The sequence below is a fragment of the Hippocampus bargibanti genome, linkage group LG04 (genome assembly GCF_051943395.1).
Source record: "Hippocampus bargibanti isolate YZ-2025 linkage group LG04, ASM5194339v1, whole genome shotgun sequence".
Taxonomy (NCBI): Eukaryota; Metazoa; Chordata; class Actinopteri; order Syngnathiformes; family Syngnathidae; genus Hippocampus; species Hippocampus bargibanti.
In genome coordinates, this window is record NC_142737.1 from 12,214,066 (window position 1) to 12,227,293 (window position 13,228).

General features: G+C 40.5%; 1 protein-coding gene across 4 annotated transcripts in view; it reads right to left on the reverse strand.

Moving 5' to 3' along the window:
• The window catches only part of pi4kab (phosphatidylinositol 4-kinase, catalytic, alpha b), a 41,932-nt gene that overhangs the window by 6,484 nt on the left and 22,220 nt on the right, over positions 1–13,228 (reverse strand). For 2 of the 4 annotated variants that reach the window (XM_088994067.1, XM_088994070.1), the window contains 20 exons: positions 12,022–12,111; positions 11,770–11,889; positions 10,451–10,465; positions 10,269–10,361; positions 8,254–8,410; positions 8,047–8,174; positions 7,791–7,949; positions 7,051–7,202; positions 6,865–6,972; positions 6,662–6,789; positions 6,300–6,458; positions 6,128–6,207; positions 4,803–5,002; positions 4,591–4,681; positions 4,155–4,322; positions 4,026–4,079; positions 3,430–3,550; positions 3,224–3,353; positions 435–578; positions 278–348 (listed from right to left, as the gene is read on the reverse strand). In XM_088994067.1, coding sequence (XP_088850193.1) covers positions 278–348; positions 435–578; positions 3,224–3,353; positions 3,430–3,550; positions 4,026–4,079; positions 4,155–4,322; positions 4,591–4,681; positions 4,803–5,002; positions 6,128–6,207; positions 6,300–6,458; positions 6,662–6,789; positions 6,865–6,972; positions 7,051–7,202; positions 7,791–7,949; positions 8,047–8,174; positions 8,254–8,410; positions 10,269–10,361; positions 10,451–10,465; positions 11,770–11,889; positions 12,022–12,111 — 2,368 coding nt within the window. Of the gene's footprint in view, positions 1–277; positions 349–434; positions 579–3,223; positions 3,354–3,417; positions 3,551–4,025; positions 4,080–4,154; positions 4,323–4,590; positions 4,682–4,802; positions 5,003–6,127; positions 6,208–6,299; positions 6,459–6,661; positions 6,790–6,864; positions 6,973–7,050; positions 7,203–7,790; positions 7,950–8,046; positions 8,175–8,253; positions 8,411–10,268; positions 10,362–10,450; positions 10,466–11,769; positions 11,890–12,021; positions 12,112–13,228 lie in introns of all 4 variants that reach the window. The other 2 variants (XR_016114681.1, XM_088994069.1) reach the window with 2 other exon arrangements.

The window sequence follows — 13,228 nt, forward strand, 5'->3', positions numbered from 1 at the left end:
GCAAGAAAAACCAAAACCCGAACAAATTCGGGAATGCCGCTTTATGTCATATTTTCAATTCCCAAATAAATTCGGGAATGGCAGTGAATGAGTTACCTCTTGTGAGAAACGGGTGTTCAATCAAATCAAAACATAATTCAAGCAACTACCCAAATATAAGCCCTCTTTCAAATATGTTTTCTGTGACTATAGTGCAACTATGGGATCTGCGAGTTGTTTGTCTAAAAATTCCCCATGGACGACGCAAGACGCCGCAATCATGAGTAACAATCGATACCTTCTTTTTCTAGCTCGCTGACTCCACACCTCTTGACTTTGAATTTGGCCAGGTAAGGAGCTTTAGCAGCACTGGACAAATTTTAGACGAGGTTCATGGTTACGTTTCACACAGGTCGGCTTGCTAAATGAATGTTCATTGCAAACATGAAGCCCACCTTTGCATCGGGGTCCCCGATTTGTAGTCTATATCTAACACGATGGCCTCCGGGTTACTGGGGAGATAGCAGCCAGGCTGGACTTTGATTTGGGATAGTGCTTCCAGGCAGGCCTTTTTCCGTTCCTCTCCTTTGGGAAAAGGTCTAAATGAGACAAATGCAAATAAAAGGATGTGAGCATGCATGCATGGGTATCTACAAAAATTTCACACCACAGGTGACAGCTCGGCTCTGTTGTTGTTCACAAGGGAAGAGCATTCACCTCTGGATATTTGCTGTTATTGTCCTAATGAGAACTGAGGGGGTTTCGGTGTCCCGCAGCGGGATACCACAGAGGATAAATAATTAGCTTTGGTGAGTCGCTTGAAGACCGGCGTTTATTCGGGGTGGAACGTTAACGCGTAGAACACTTTGGAAATGATTGGTTGAGGTGTTTCGGGAAGGGAGCTCGGGTGTCTCATAGCACGACGAGAGCAAAACAACAGAACACATGGGAAAATTCCACATAGTAAACAGAGCAATTACCGAGAGAGTACAGTTTGTTGGTGATGCGAGTCAATTCCTTGTTTACTGTACGTTTCCCTACAAGAGTTGATTGAAAGACTTACAGTAACTTCTGTGAAATGTAAATTTCTCCACTGCGAGACTAATAAAGCTAAATCCCTCCATCCAATAAAGTACAAATCTTAAAAAAAAACCTCAAACTATAATAAAAAACTATATATACTTATTTCCTGCTGCCTAAAATTTCCTTCTCAGTGGTGCCCTCCAACTTGCCTCACATGCTTCAAGAATTAGTCGACTGAATGACTGGACAAAATGAAAAAAAAAAGCGCTAGTCAGTGGTGCATACGGTAGGTGGTGCATGGGTGGGCATAGACAATACAAATATTAAACACGCACCAGATTTGTTTGCTGATTGTGCTGCCGCATACATTTCTCTACTCACAGCCATTCCCGAATTTATTCAAGAATTGAAAAGTATGACGTGGAGCACTATTCCCGAATTTGTTTAGGTTTTAGATTTTTCTGGGGTGCCGATAAAGCGCTGGTCAGACCTCTGGCAATGTTTTTCCCTTCCACATGGGGGCAGCATTTGCCTTTTTTCCATGTTAGTGCTTGGTGACAGCTTCAGCTGTTGTTAAAGCGCAATATGTCGGTATTGTATTGTATTTTGTACAGTCACCCTCATTTCAAACTCATATAACTCCATACCAATATAATTTAGGAATTAACTATTTTTCCTGATGAAAGAAGAGAGTCTAAGAAAAAAATGTCGTGGAGCGCCAATCCCGAATGTGTTCGGGTTTTGTTTTTTCTTGCAGGGGATGCTGATAAAGCGCTAGTCAGACCTCTGGCAATAAAATAGGGGACAGCATTTGCCTTTTGTACAGCTGCCCCCATTTCAAGCTCGGATAACTCCAGACCCAAATAATTTAGGAATTAACTTTTTTTCCGATGAAAGAAGAGAGTCTAACGTTTCTTACGCTGAATTTAATGTTTATGTACTGTATTTTCATGACCATAAGGAGCATATAAACGTCTCAGATTGTTTTTGAAAATGTGCGGTGCGCCCTGTAGTGCGGACGTATTAGAGGCCACCATGAGGCGGACGTGGTAGAGAACATGAGGGGGGATGTGTGGGCGTGGTTTGTGTATACAAGAACAGGTATGTGCTTTATGCAGAACATTGCTGTTTTAACAACTCAGAAAATGGCAAAGAGACACGGTTATGAAGCTCAGTTTAAACTGAAGGCTTTCCATGGAGGTCCGTCTTGGTGCTGGCGTTTCATGAAACTGCCATTTTTCCATCCGGGCCAGGACTACGACAGCGCAGCAACGTCCGGCGAATTATTCTAAGAAGCTGGCGAAGAGGCTTCGTTTCCTGTTGTGCTTGGCTGCCATACTAACGGAGAGAAAGTCCCGCCGATGGTGATTTTTAAAAGAAAGACTTTGCCTCAAGAGACATTTCCAGCAGGCGTCATTATTAAGGCAAACGAAAAAGGCTGGATGTTACGCTACAGTTTGCCAATGGATTGTGGATGCTTGGGATAACGTGTCTGCTGGCACGGTGGTTCGAGCTTTCGGAAAAGCCGGCATAATTTCTGAGGAGCCGCACAGCACAGAAAGTGACTGACTGTGAGGAAAGCGAACTTGCCACGTTGGTTTAGCGCAGCTGTTCGATTCTGAGACAGAGGATGAGGACTTTGATGGGTTTGATTACTGAATGTTACCGGTAATGTGCTTGTTTTTACCATGCCGACGCCTATTGAGTGATGATTCCAAAATGTTCTTACTTTGTAATTAATAGATAAAGCACTACCAAACTCAGTTTTGCCCTGATCTGTTTTTATAAATACGCACACTTGTATGCCTGTGTGTTGTTGTGAGGCGGACGTACGTATGGCAGTAGAGGATATGTACCGGTATATAAAACTTGCGTCCTTTCATCCGGTGCGCCCAATGTGTATGTTAAATACAGAAATGGCACACATAAATGAGACTGCGCCTTTTCACACGGTGCGCCCTTTGGTCGTGAAAATACGGTAGTCCGAAAACTCAATATTCTGTGTGTCCTGCAATTTCAGTGAAAATGACATGAACCTTGGCAATGGAGTGGACACATTTTTGCATATCGTCTGATAGTGAATGAGTTAAAATAAGCACACAAACATAACTAATAATTGCGATGGCCATCTCAATTATTTTTTCTATGATACAAATTTGTCTATCTGCTCTGTAATGCACTCTTTCCATATTCATAACACAACTTGTTGATGCGTTTGTACTTGATAGTTGCTGACACGTTGGTGATCTTGTTGAAAAAGTCAAACTCTCGCTGGTAGAAGTCTTTGGCTGGACCAGATAAGCTGCCTGTGATCTCTTCCACCATTTGCTCCAACAGCTCGCCAATATCGGCTGCAGTGAGGACCAGAGAATGTTTTTTTCTTGTGCGGGTTTATGCTTGCACATGTTTTATCACCTATTATCTTACGGTCTTTCTGGTGAGCCTCTTCATCAAGGTAGATGTTGGTCTTCATGTTCCAAATGAATTGATGGGCGAGGAGCTGTGACTTCTGAGCGGCCCACATGATGTATTCCCTCACGTAACCCATCTAGACCGGAGATACCAAGAGTGGGTTGCAGTGAAAAGTAAGCAAAAGCATGTCATTTTAAATGTTGCTGACGGTTTGAAAACTGCCTGAACTGAACTGAACTGAAAATTTTAAAGTTTAAAATTAATCTGTTAACAAGAAGGGGGAAAAACTGACAGTTAGCTATAGCGGTTAAATTCCCAGATTTTTGAAGATATCGAGGTGGAATATACCATCACGATTCTAATGGGGGGGGGGACAATGAACACCACGGTGATTTAAAATAAACGCCGTAATCTGCTCCTTAATCCAAATCTTTCACATTGTGGAGTGGATTCTTCTTTTGGCAATGCAACATATCTTTATAAAGTTATGGATTTTTTCTTTTGTCCTATTTCCTCTCGTACTATGCCAAAGTGATTGTTGCGGGATAAAAAGTAAATCAAACAATATAACTAGTACCAATTTCTATTTGGATATAACAACTCATATTCACCTTGTCATAGCGAAGTGCTTGGACAATCTGAGGTATGTAAAACAAGATGGCGTCCTAGAAAAAGCATTCAAAATATGTTAGAAATACAAACCAGCCCTTGAAAATGAAAACGAAATAGGAAAAGCGTACGGGAGGGAACGAGCGCAGCACTTTGACGCCGTATTGTGCCGTGAGGGGATGAGGAGGATACATGGAGGAGAAATAAGACAGTCCCGTAGGTGGATCTGCAGCCGCCCAGCACAGAATGTGACTCAGCTCCGGAGAGTCGGCGTCGATTGTGTGCCACGTCACGAGGAACTGTGAAGAAACACACATTTGTAATCTGTACTACAGATGACGGCTGAAGAAACCTTTTCATCGATGGACCAGTCCTGTACGACTGAGAGCTTACAGAGACACATTTGTATTGACCTTAAAAAATGTATTCATCAATGCCATCAATGTGAAATGTAAATTTCTCCACCGCGAGACTAATAAAGGCAAATCCAATCCAATCCAATTCAATGCCACAGTGCACTGAGCAAGGTCCATAAAAAAGAATAAATTGCGCAGATGTCTGGCGCACCTTAACTGCTTCAGGGACATCGCACACAGCGGCTGGATTCAGACGCACTAGCCGAGTCACCTCAGACACGATCGCTTCGGTGTGTTTGAACCTGAGGATAAATAAAAAAAACAAAGTCATCAAGTGCACATAACATGCAGTCATACAATTTCTTTTTTATTTTTACAGTAAAAATATGTGGAAAACGATTTGCATGCGAGTTCTTTACATACCTGGCAGGCAGTTGCAGCGCCAGATAAGGTGCAATGCTCCAAGCCAGATTGACGTTGTCCTTCCACTGTTTCTCTGTCAAGCTGATGTATTTCGACCTCCAGTTGGTAATGCTGGTCTCCACTGACTGCTCAGTGGCGATGGCGAGCTCTTGAGTCGACAAAGGGTTGTACCACGTCGTCAGTCGCTCAATCTCGCTGGCCTGCGATACATGAAAGCCACATGGACACAATGAATAAGCGCATGAATGAATAAATGAATGAATAAATAAATGGCTAATTAACTCATTCATTCCCAGATGTACAAAATGTGCCCACTGCAGTGCCAGGGTTTTTGTTATTTTCACTCAAAGTGCAGAACCCACAGAATATTGACTTTTGGGACTACATAAACATTCAATGCAGCGTAAGAAACATTGGACTCTTCTTTCATCCGAAAAAAAAAAGAGTTAATTCTCAAGTTATATGGGTCTGAAGTTATATGATCTTGTAATGGGGGCGGCTGTACAAAAGGCAAATGCTGCCCCCTCGCGGAAGGGAAAAACATTGCCAGAGGTCTGACCAGCGCTTTACTTCCCCCCGCAAGAAAAAACAAAACCTGAACAAATTCAGGAATGGCGCTCCACGTCATATTTTCAATTCCCAAATAATTTTGGGAATAGCAGTGAATGAGTTAACTCACCAACTTCTTCTTTTCCTTTCGGCTTTTCCCTTCAAGGGGTTGCCACAGCGAATCAGTGCCCTCCATCTTCAGAGGTTAGATTGGCATGTTTGTTTTGGCCAAGCTTTTACGTCGGATGCCCTTCCTGACACAATCCTCTGTATTTATCCGGGCTTGGGACCGGCACAATGAGACACTGGCTTGTGTTCCCATGTGGCTACAGAACAAGCAACTCTCTGAACTTAATAAAGATGAAGATACTCAGTAAAAGGCTGGTCATCGGCGCAGCGGCATAACCAACTAACTTAATTAATTTAAAAAAACATTTCTAAGCGCCTTTCGAAACTCTCAAGGTCACGATAGAGTCACATGAGCTTTTCTGTGGGTGAGCAGCGGCAGCCACACGCACCAGCATGCACTCAACCCGGAATAACTCAAATAGATACAAAGATAGCTAGCTAGCTAATAAATAGCTAACGGCTAGCTAGCCACCTAGATAGCTCATAGATAGATAGCTAGATAGCAAATAGAGAGCAAATATCTAGCTAGCTAGCTAGATAGCAAGCTAGATAGCTGGAGAGATAGCCAGATAAACAGCTAGATAGATAGGCATCTTAGCATGTCATTTTTATTTGCAAATATAGAAAGTGTGATGGAATACAAATACCAGTAAAGCCAGTAAAAGGGTACGTCGTTTCATGTAGTACTTGTGCAGTTGAGAGCCTCTGTTGCTTTTTTTGGAGAGGCCTTAAAAATTCCAAAAGAAACATGTCATTGATCCATTATGTCATTATTATTTATTTATTCTTATAATCAAGGTGGCAGTATGTGACTTTCACCTGATTTCTTTGATATGGTGGACATCCCAGAGGACAGAGGGTAGGTGTTAATCCAGCCCTGAGCCACCTGCTGCCTCTGACCCATTGCCGCATCCAGGTTACTGCGGCTGTCCGTCACCGCCATCACTGTCAAGCTGTTCACGGACATGTCTTGTGGATCTAAACAAGGTCAAATAATTGCATTTAGCATCTTGGCGCATCACAGAGCACAGAGGGAAGAACACAATCTTGCCGTAATATTAGTAACAGCTGCAAAATACAGAACTGCAGTGGAAAAATAAATGTAACAAATTATATTACTCATTTGATTGGCCTCAATGTATTTTGCAGGAGCCTGTCATATATATGAAAAAGTTCTGAACCTGGGGGGACCAGCTGGTTGGCAGCCAGATACTTTTTGTCTGACTGCAGGCAAGCGTAAAACTTGATCATGATGCTGATGTCTTCTCTCAACCTCTGATCAGCTTGAGTAGGAAATTTGGGATTGACGCTAAAAGAGTGAGGGGAAAAAAATGAATACACCAACAAGATGTCTTTCCTTACCCGCAACGCATATCTTTTCTACCTGAAGTAGTCAAAAGCCGTGGAATAGATCTTCTCTCGCAGTACATTTTTGATGGTGGCGTTTGTCACCACGTCTGCATGCAGAAGAGTTAAACCCAGAGTAAGGAGTCTACATACGAAAGAACAAATAGTGTTCAACACGGTGCTTCAACAAGAACAACCATCTTCCTGGGTCAGACAAGCAAACCTAAATCTTGGCCCAATGGCGCCGATGTGGGTGTTCAAATTGCTTTTGGCTCCTCCCACGCTGAGAGACAGCGACCTCTGTAGGATAGTGGTGAAAATCTCCACCTGGTCCGAGCTGCTATATTTGGCTATTTCGAACCTCTGCACTAGAAACTAGAAGATAAATACAGGTGAAAGAAAATTACCGCCTTGTATGATATATATATATGTATATTTTTTTTTATCAGAACATTTTCTCTAGTGTTTGTCATCATTAGGGTGATGAGTGAGGTTCACTCTCTTCCACTCAGTAAGGATGTTTACATTGAAATTACATTTAGGTTTCCCTGAGGTTCCATTGAAAAAGGCCGACCTGTCCATTTGCGCAGGTGTGTGTGCACGCTTCATTTCTGTGTGGTTGTGGGGGCATGCAAATGCATGTTGTAAGTGTGTGTGTGTGTGTGTTCTCATTTCTGTATGGTTGTGGAGACATAAAACAATGCATGGTGTGTGTATGTGTATTAAGTGGATGTACACAATATGAAACAAAGTGGTAAAGGGAAGCTTTACACACACCTTAATGGACCTGACATAGTGTCACGTGTCCCAAAAAGTCACAATAAAAACATTAAAATCCAGGAATAAGAGTTTGAAGACAATTATGATCAAGTAAGTAAATGATAAAAAGAAGTGTCACAAAACGTTTGTCCATGATCGCATAGAAAGGACGTCTTTTAAGTGGGATGAAGCAGGACCACTGACCTCTATCCATAAGAAGTGGGGTATGACATCAGGGGTGCAGGGAGCAGGCTGGCTCTCTTCTGAGACGGCTAAAGGTCCCGCCTCCACCTTGGCCATGGAGAACAAACCCATTTTCAGCTTTACCGTCATCTGCCAAGCGCCTGCCATCTCACGCATGAACTGGATACAAAAGGGAAAACAAAAGATGTATCCACTTTGTGGGAATTGTGAACATGGTCAGTACACAAAGCACATATCGAAGTAGCGTGGTACTTACTGGCACTTCAACTCCATTGTGTGCGGCCAGCAGCCACTCCCAGCACGCGATGGCTGTTTCCATGCAATGTTCAGTGAACATCTTCAGGGGCGACCAACACAGATGGTGCAGCAGCTGAGGGTTGCAGTCTGACAACAAAAGAGGGTTCAAATTAGCCGAAAACAAAATCGCTTTACAGTATTGCGGGGTTAGTGGCCAATCACTCACTTCTGGTGATTATAAGCAAGGCTGCCATCTTGAACATGGCCTGGGTGAAAGCCTCTGGATCTTGACTGTCAAGAGCGCTCATCATCTGCTCAATCATCAACTTGCTAAGGTCTGACTGACTGTGCGTTACCTCGGAAAACTGGATCATACCAGCCACCTAATAACAAACATATCTTTTAGAGATTCACGTTATATAATAAATACCCAAAAAATGTAACTGGTAATGTTGAAAAATATGCTTTAATCCTTTCATGCACCCTGTAACCTGATAACCATGAAAGGGTTTAATCATATTATCGCTTTTGTTAAATAAGTGCCACCAGAATACCAAATAAACAAGTATTGAAAAGTAAACTCACTAGACACTGTCCAGTTAAGGATACTAAAATAATTACATGAAATCCATTGCAAGAATTTTAAAATAGATATGACAATGATGGGTTGTCATTGACACTGTCAATAGAAGTACGTATTAATGGAACAAAATCTTTATCATCTTGGTTGTAGCTTGCCTTCATTTTGCTCCTTCCACAAAATATGGTAAGCTAAAAACTACCAAACATTTTTTGCAGTAACAAATGTGTGTAACAGTAAGAGCCAGATGCTATTTTATGTAATCGCACCAAATTCGGTGTTAACAAAAGCGGATGCAATAGCGATGAAACGGAGAAGCGGATGAGAGTGACATTAATGGCGCTTCTCATCCTGAAAATGAGTTATCGTATTCAAGAGGTGCACTAGAGGTATATTATTGTTTAGTATGCATGTACACAGCAAGAGAGTCGATGTAATGATTCAGTTGTTAAAATCATAATACCTAAGGATTTTAAGGACTTTAAACCAAAGAATGCTCTCATATTCATACGTTTTAGTTGATTATGGAGTGATGATTAATTCATTAAAAAATGAATATTCATACCTGTCAACCTGCGAGACATTGACCTTATTAACGGCTCCATTTTTCCTTACTGAGAAAAAAAACATACTAAATATGGCGTAATGTGTAATATTTCGTTGCACAATTTTATTAACAAAATTTCACATGTAAACATGAATACTTTTATCAAGTTACAACATATTTCTAGCCATAATCAAGTGAGTGTTGTTGTAGAGCATTGTGGCTTATTTCGCTGTGGACAAATTGAATTTGTCTACAGAAAAAAATAATTTGAATTTGTGTTCTTGTAATGTATAATGTTTATTAAAAAATATCAATGATATTACGGCATAAAAACCATGGTAAAATGTTTAATTGAACTGATTTGGATTGGATTGGATTTGCCTTTATTAGTCTCGCAGTGGAGAAATTTACATTTCACAGCAGCAAAGTTGTGAAAGGAATACAATATCGTCTTAATTTCAAAATAAAATTCCACTTGTCTTGGAACTTTTTTTTTCTTCGAGACTTTTTGCACAGACCTGTTTTCTTGGTGGTTGACTTGGCTTTTTACGAGTAGCGATATTTGTTACAATTACCATTACTGCTAATATTGAATGACGAAAACTGAATTGAAAAGATCTCAAAATTATATTAAACATTTTTTGCGTTCCCGAACAAACTTTCTTGTATGCCGTTCACATCTAAAAATGTGCAAAAATCGTACAGAATACGGCAAAATACACCCGGTTGACAGGTATGAGTATTTTTCACTGGCCACAGGGTCGGTATACAAATGGTTATGTGAATCATAACATCATCTGTTAGATAATTGTAAAACAAAAAAGGGAAAAGTAAAGTAACCTAAAATGACATCCTCATCCTTTGAAAAAATTCAATTACCGTGCAATTAAAATGCATTTAATTCCATGTCCATGTAGAGATTGCTATCTAAACCCTGATTAGAGCCATGCGAGTTGAACAACAAACAATATAAACAATATTAAGGAATTAAGACATCCGTGACCACGCCTTTCAATGGCATTTGAAAGACTTTTATCATGACACCTTATTAGATGTCAACATTGTGTCTTTCAATCAAAATTGTTACAGATTTATGAAGAAAGGCGCAGCATACCTCTCCAGTGTATCGATTACGAAGGTTGAGCGACGCCATAAAGTTGGAGTAATCTTTTTTTACGCACGCGGGTCTCTCTGTCAGCTGGGTGGTCTGGAAAGGCAAACACAATGTCATTTACGGCTCGGCAGTTGACAAATTGCGGCAAGCCGCCTCTCATTGTAGTCATTGTTAGAACAAACCTGAGGGAACGCAGCCTACGGTGCGGGGCAGAGGAGGGCACCGGCATAACCGTTAGCCAAATGGGCAACCATCCAGCCACAACAACCCACCGTTCCATTGCAGCCAAGTAACCAGGTAACCAGCAAAATCCGTTAAGCAGCCAACCAACCAGGTCGGTGGTTTGATGCGGTTTGACAGAAACAAATAAAACAAATGAAGCAAATGAAAGGACGTATGTAGCATAAAGCATGCCGACAAAACATATATGCCTCACGCAAAATAAATGGGCACACAAAACTAGTATAACACATGCATTGGTAAGTAACTAAGAGCGTGAATCACACCGTAAGCCAAAATCAGGAAACATTCTAATCGTATAGTACCGTAAATGCAAAAAAAAAAAAATCGCGATACACCACAATTTCTATGTGACAGAAGGAATATTTTTGTTGTGCAAGTACACAAAATGCTTCTCGTAAAACAATTTTGATATACTGTAATGAACACTGGTGTGCGTTTGATGGTGCTCATGGGAATACTTGACTTCCTCCTAACATTCGTAACATGAATTCTCTTCCCACCTTCAAGTCCCATCTCAAAACCCACCTATTTAAAATTGCATTTTCTGTGTAGCTCTCTCTCTTGTTTCTATATATAATTGTATTTTATTTATTGCATTCTATTTGGATTGTATTTTATTTATTATAGTATCTATGCTTGTCTGTGACTAAAGTGTCCTTAAGACCTTTGAAAGGCGCTTAAAATGTAGTGTATTATTATTATTATTATTATTATTATTATTATTATTATTATTAAAATGTGTTTTCATTTATCGTCGAATCCAGATTTTGCATTTCATCCGCCAGTGGCAAGTTTGGTATCAGATTTTTAGTCGCTGAGTATTGATATTGTGTAGTGAACATGAGCGATTTTATAAACATGCAAGCAAGTTAAAACACAAAAACATGCACATAGAAGCAAAACTCACATATGTTCTGAGCAAGCAGCTAAAGCGCATGTTTTCTGTTGGGTTAAAAAGTCAATTTGACTGTCTTCAACCGAGTCGTCTGCGAGAGTTTTTACAAGAGTAAAGTTTGCAATCACCTCACATAACTCCACCTGCACATTTATTTTGACCGCCCCTCACATTTAATCAACTACGTTCGACTCAAAGTAACCCCGAACAAAACAAGGAGCATGAAAGTGGGCAGATGCGATACTCAACAATATACTTAATGATGCAGTGAATCCAAATCTCAAAACACAATATCGCGGTGATCAAAAAGAGCTCATTTGGAGAAAAAAATGCTACGTTTGTGTGTACGTGTGTGAGACTTACGCCCAGTGTGGTACTCTGCCTGTTGTAACCTGCAAAATGCAGGATACTCTCTGTGGCCATGGCCAAGCCGGTGTGCTGAGACAGACCTGACACCCAGTTCTGATGTTTGTTCAAGTACTCCTGCTCGACATGCACAAGAAGTGACAAGGTGAACAACTTGAAACAACCACATATTAGAACAATACATAAATATGAGTACAGTATTTCTGAGATCTTTTGAGTTTGTGTTGTCCTACTGAAGGTAAGACACACCTGCAGGTGGGACTTAGTGACAGAAGGGGCCCATTTCATGGCTTCTTTCAGGATCTCCCCACACCGAGCAGCAAAGTCCTTGACAATGCTCTGAGAAGGGCAAAAATAATCAACGAGTGGGGCAAAATTTCAAATGACCATACATTTTCCTCGTGTGTAAAAGGAAAAACATTTCAATAAGCAGGAGAAATAATGAGGCCAGTGATTCACAAAGTGGGGTATGAGTACCATTCTCCATACATGGTCGATCTCTTATGTTACAGTCAAACCTCGGTTTTTGAACGTCTCAGTGTTTGACCAAAACTTGGCTTTTTATGCCTCGGTTTACAACCGAAAAATGGTTCTCGACCATACTGAGCGCACCTGAACGCATCACTCGACTCCCCTCCACTTCCTTATAAAGCCGCTTTACAATTTACGAACAAGATATGTTCCGAACGGTCGTTCGTAAGGTGAATTTGTTCGTAAGTTGTTCAGTGCTATATTTTGTATGGAATGTATGTTCAAGCCTTGTATAAGTAACCTGTATTGGTTTGTACGGAAAAATTAACATTTAATAAAATACATGCTCTATAAATATATGTACATGTAACTGGAGATAAGACCACACGTTATTTAGATATAAAATGTATTATTATTACTACAAAAATGTTCGTATGTACCATTGTTCAAAACTCGAAAGTTCGTAAGTAGGGGAGTGTCTGTACGTTAATCGGCTTTCGAACAGGTTTCAGGAACGGATTATGGTCAAAAGCAGTGATTTGACTGTACATGGACGAACCTTTTTTTTACCATCCATGCGGTACATTTTTACTTTTCTTGTGCATAATATATGTTTACTTTTCAAGTACATTACATATTTTTTAAGTAGAGTACAGTTGTATTTCCGATCACATTTCCATGTAATACACTGGTTGCTTATTAAACACTCATTTGTGTACAGTATTTATTTAACTTTAAGGCGCAATATTGTCGAACTGAAAGGATTGTTTTTGTTTTTCCCCCTCTTTGCAGTGTTGATGACAATTTGACTGGCGAAAATGACACCAAAATTTCAAATTGTCCCATGTAAACAGTCATTATTTTTTACTTCAAATTTGAAAACTAGTTATTCATTCATTTGTTATGCGCTCTGTATGTAAGATGTGGAGGGAATTAAACATTCTAATGGCTTCTCCACATTCATAACAGCCCCAGAGAGGAAACC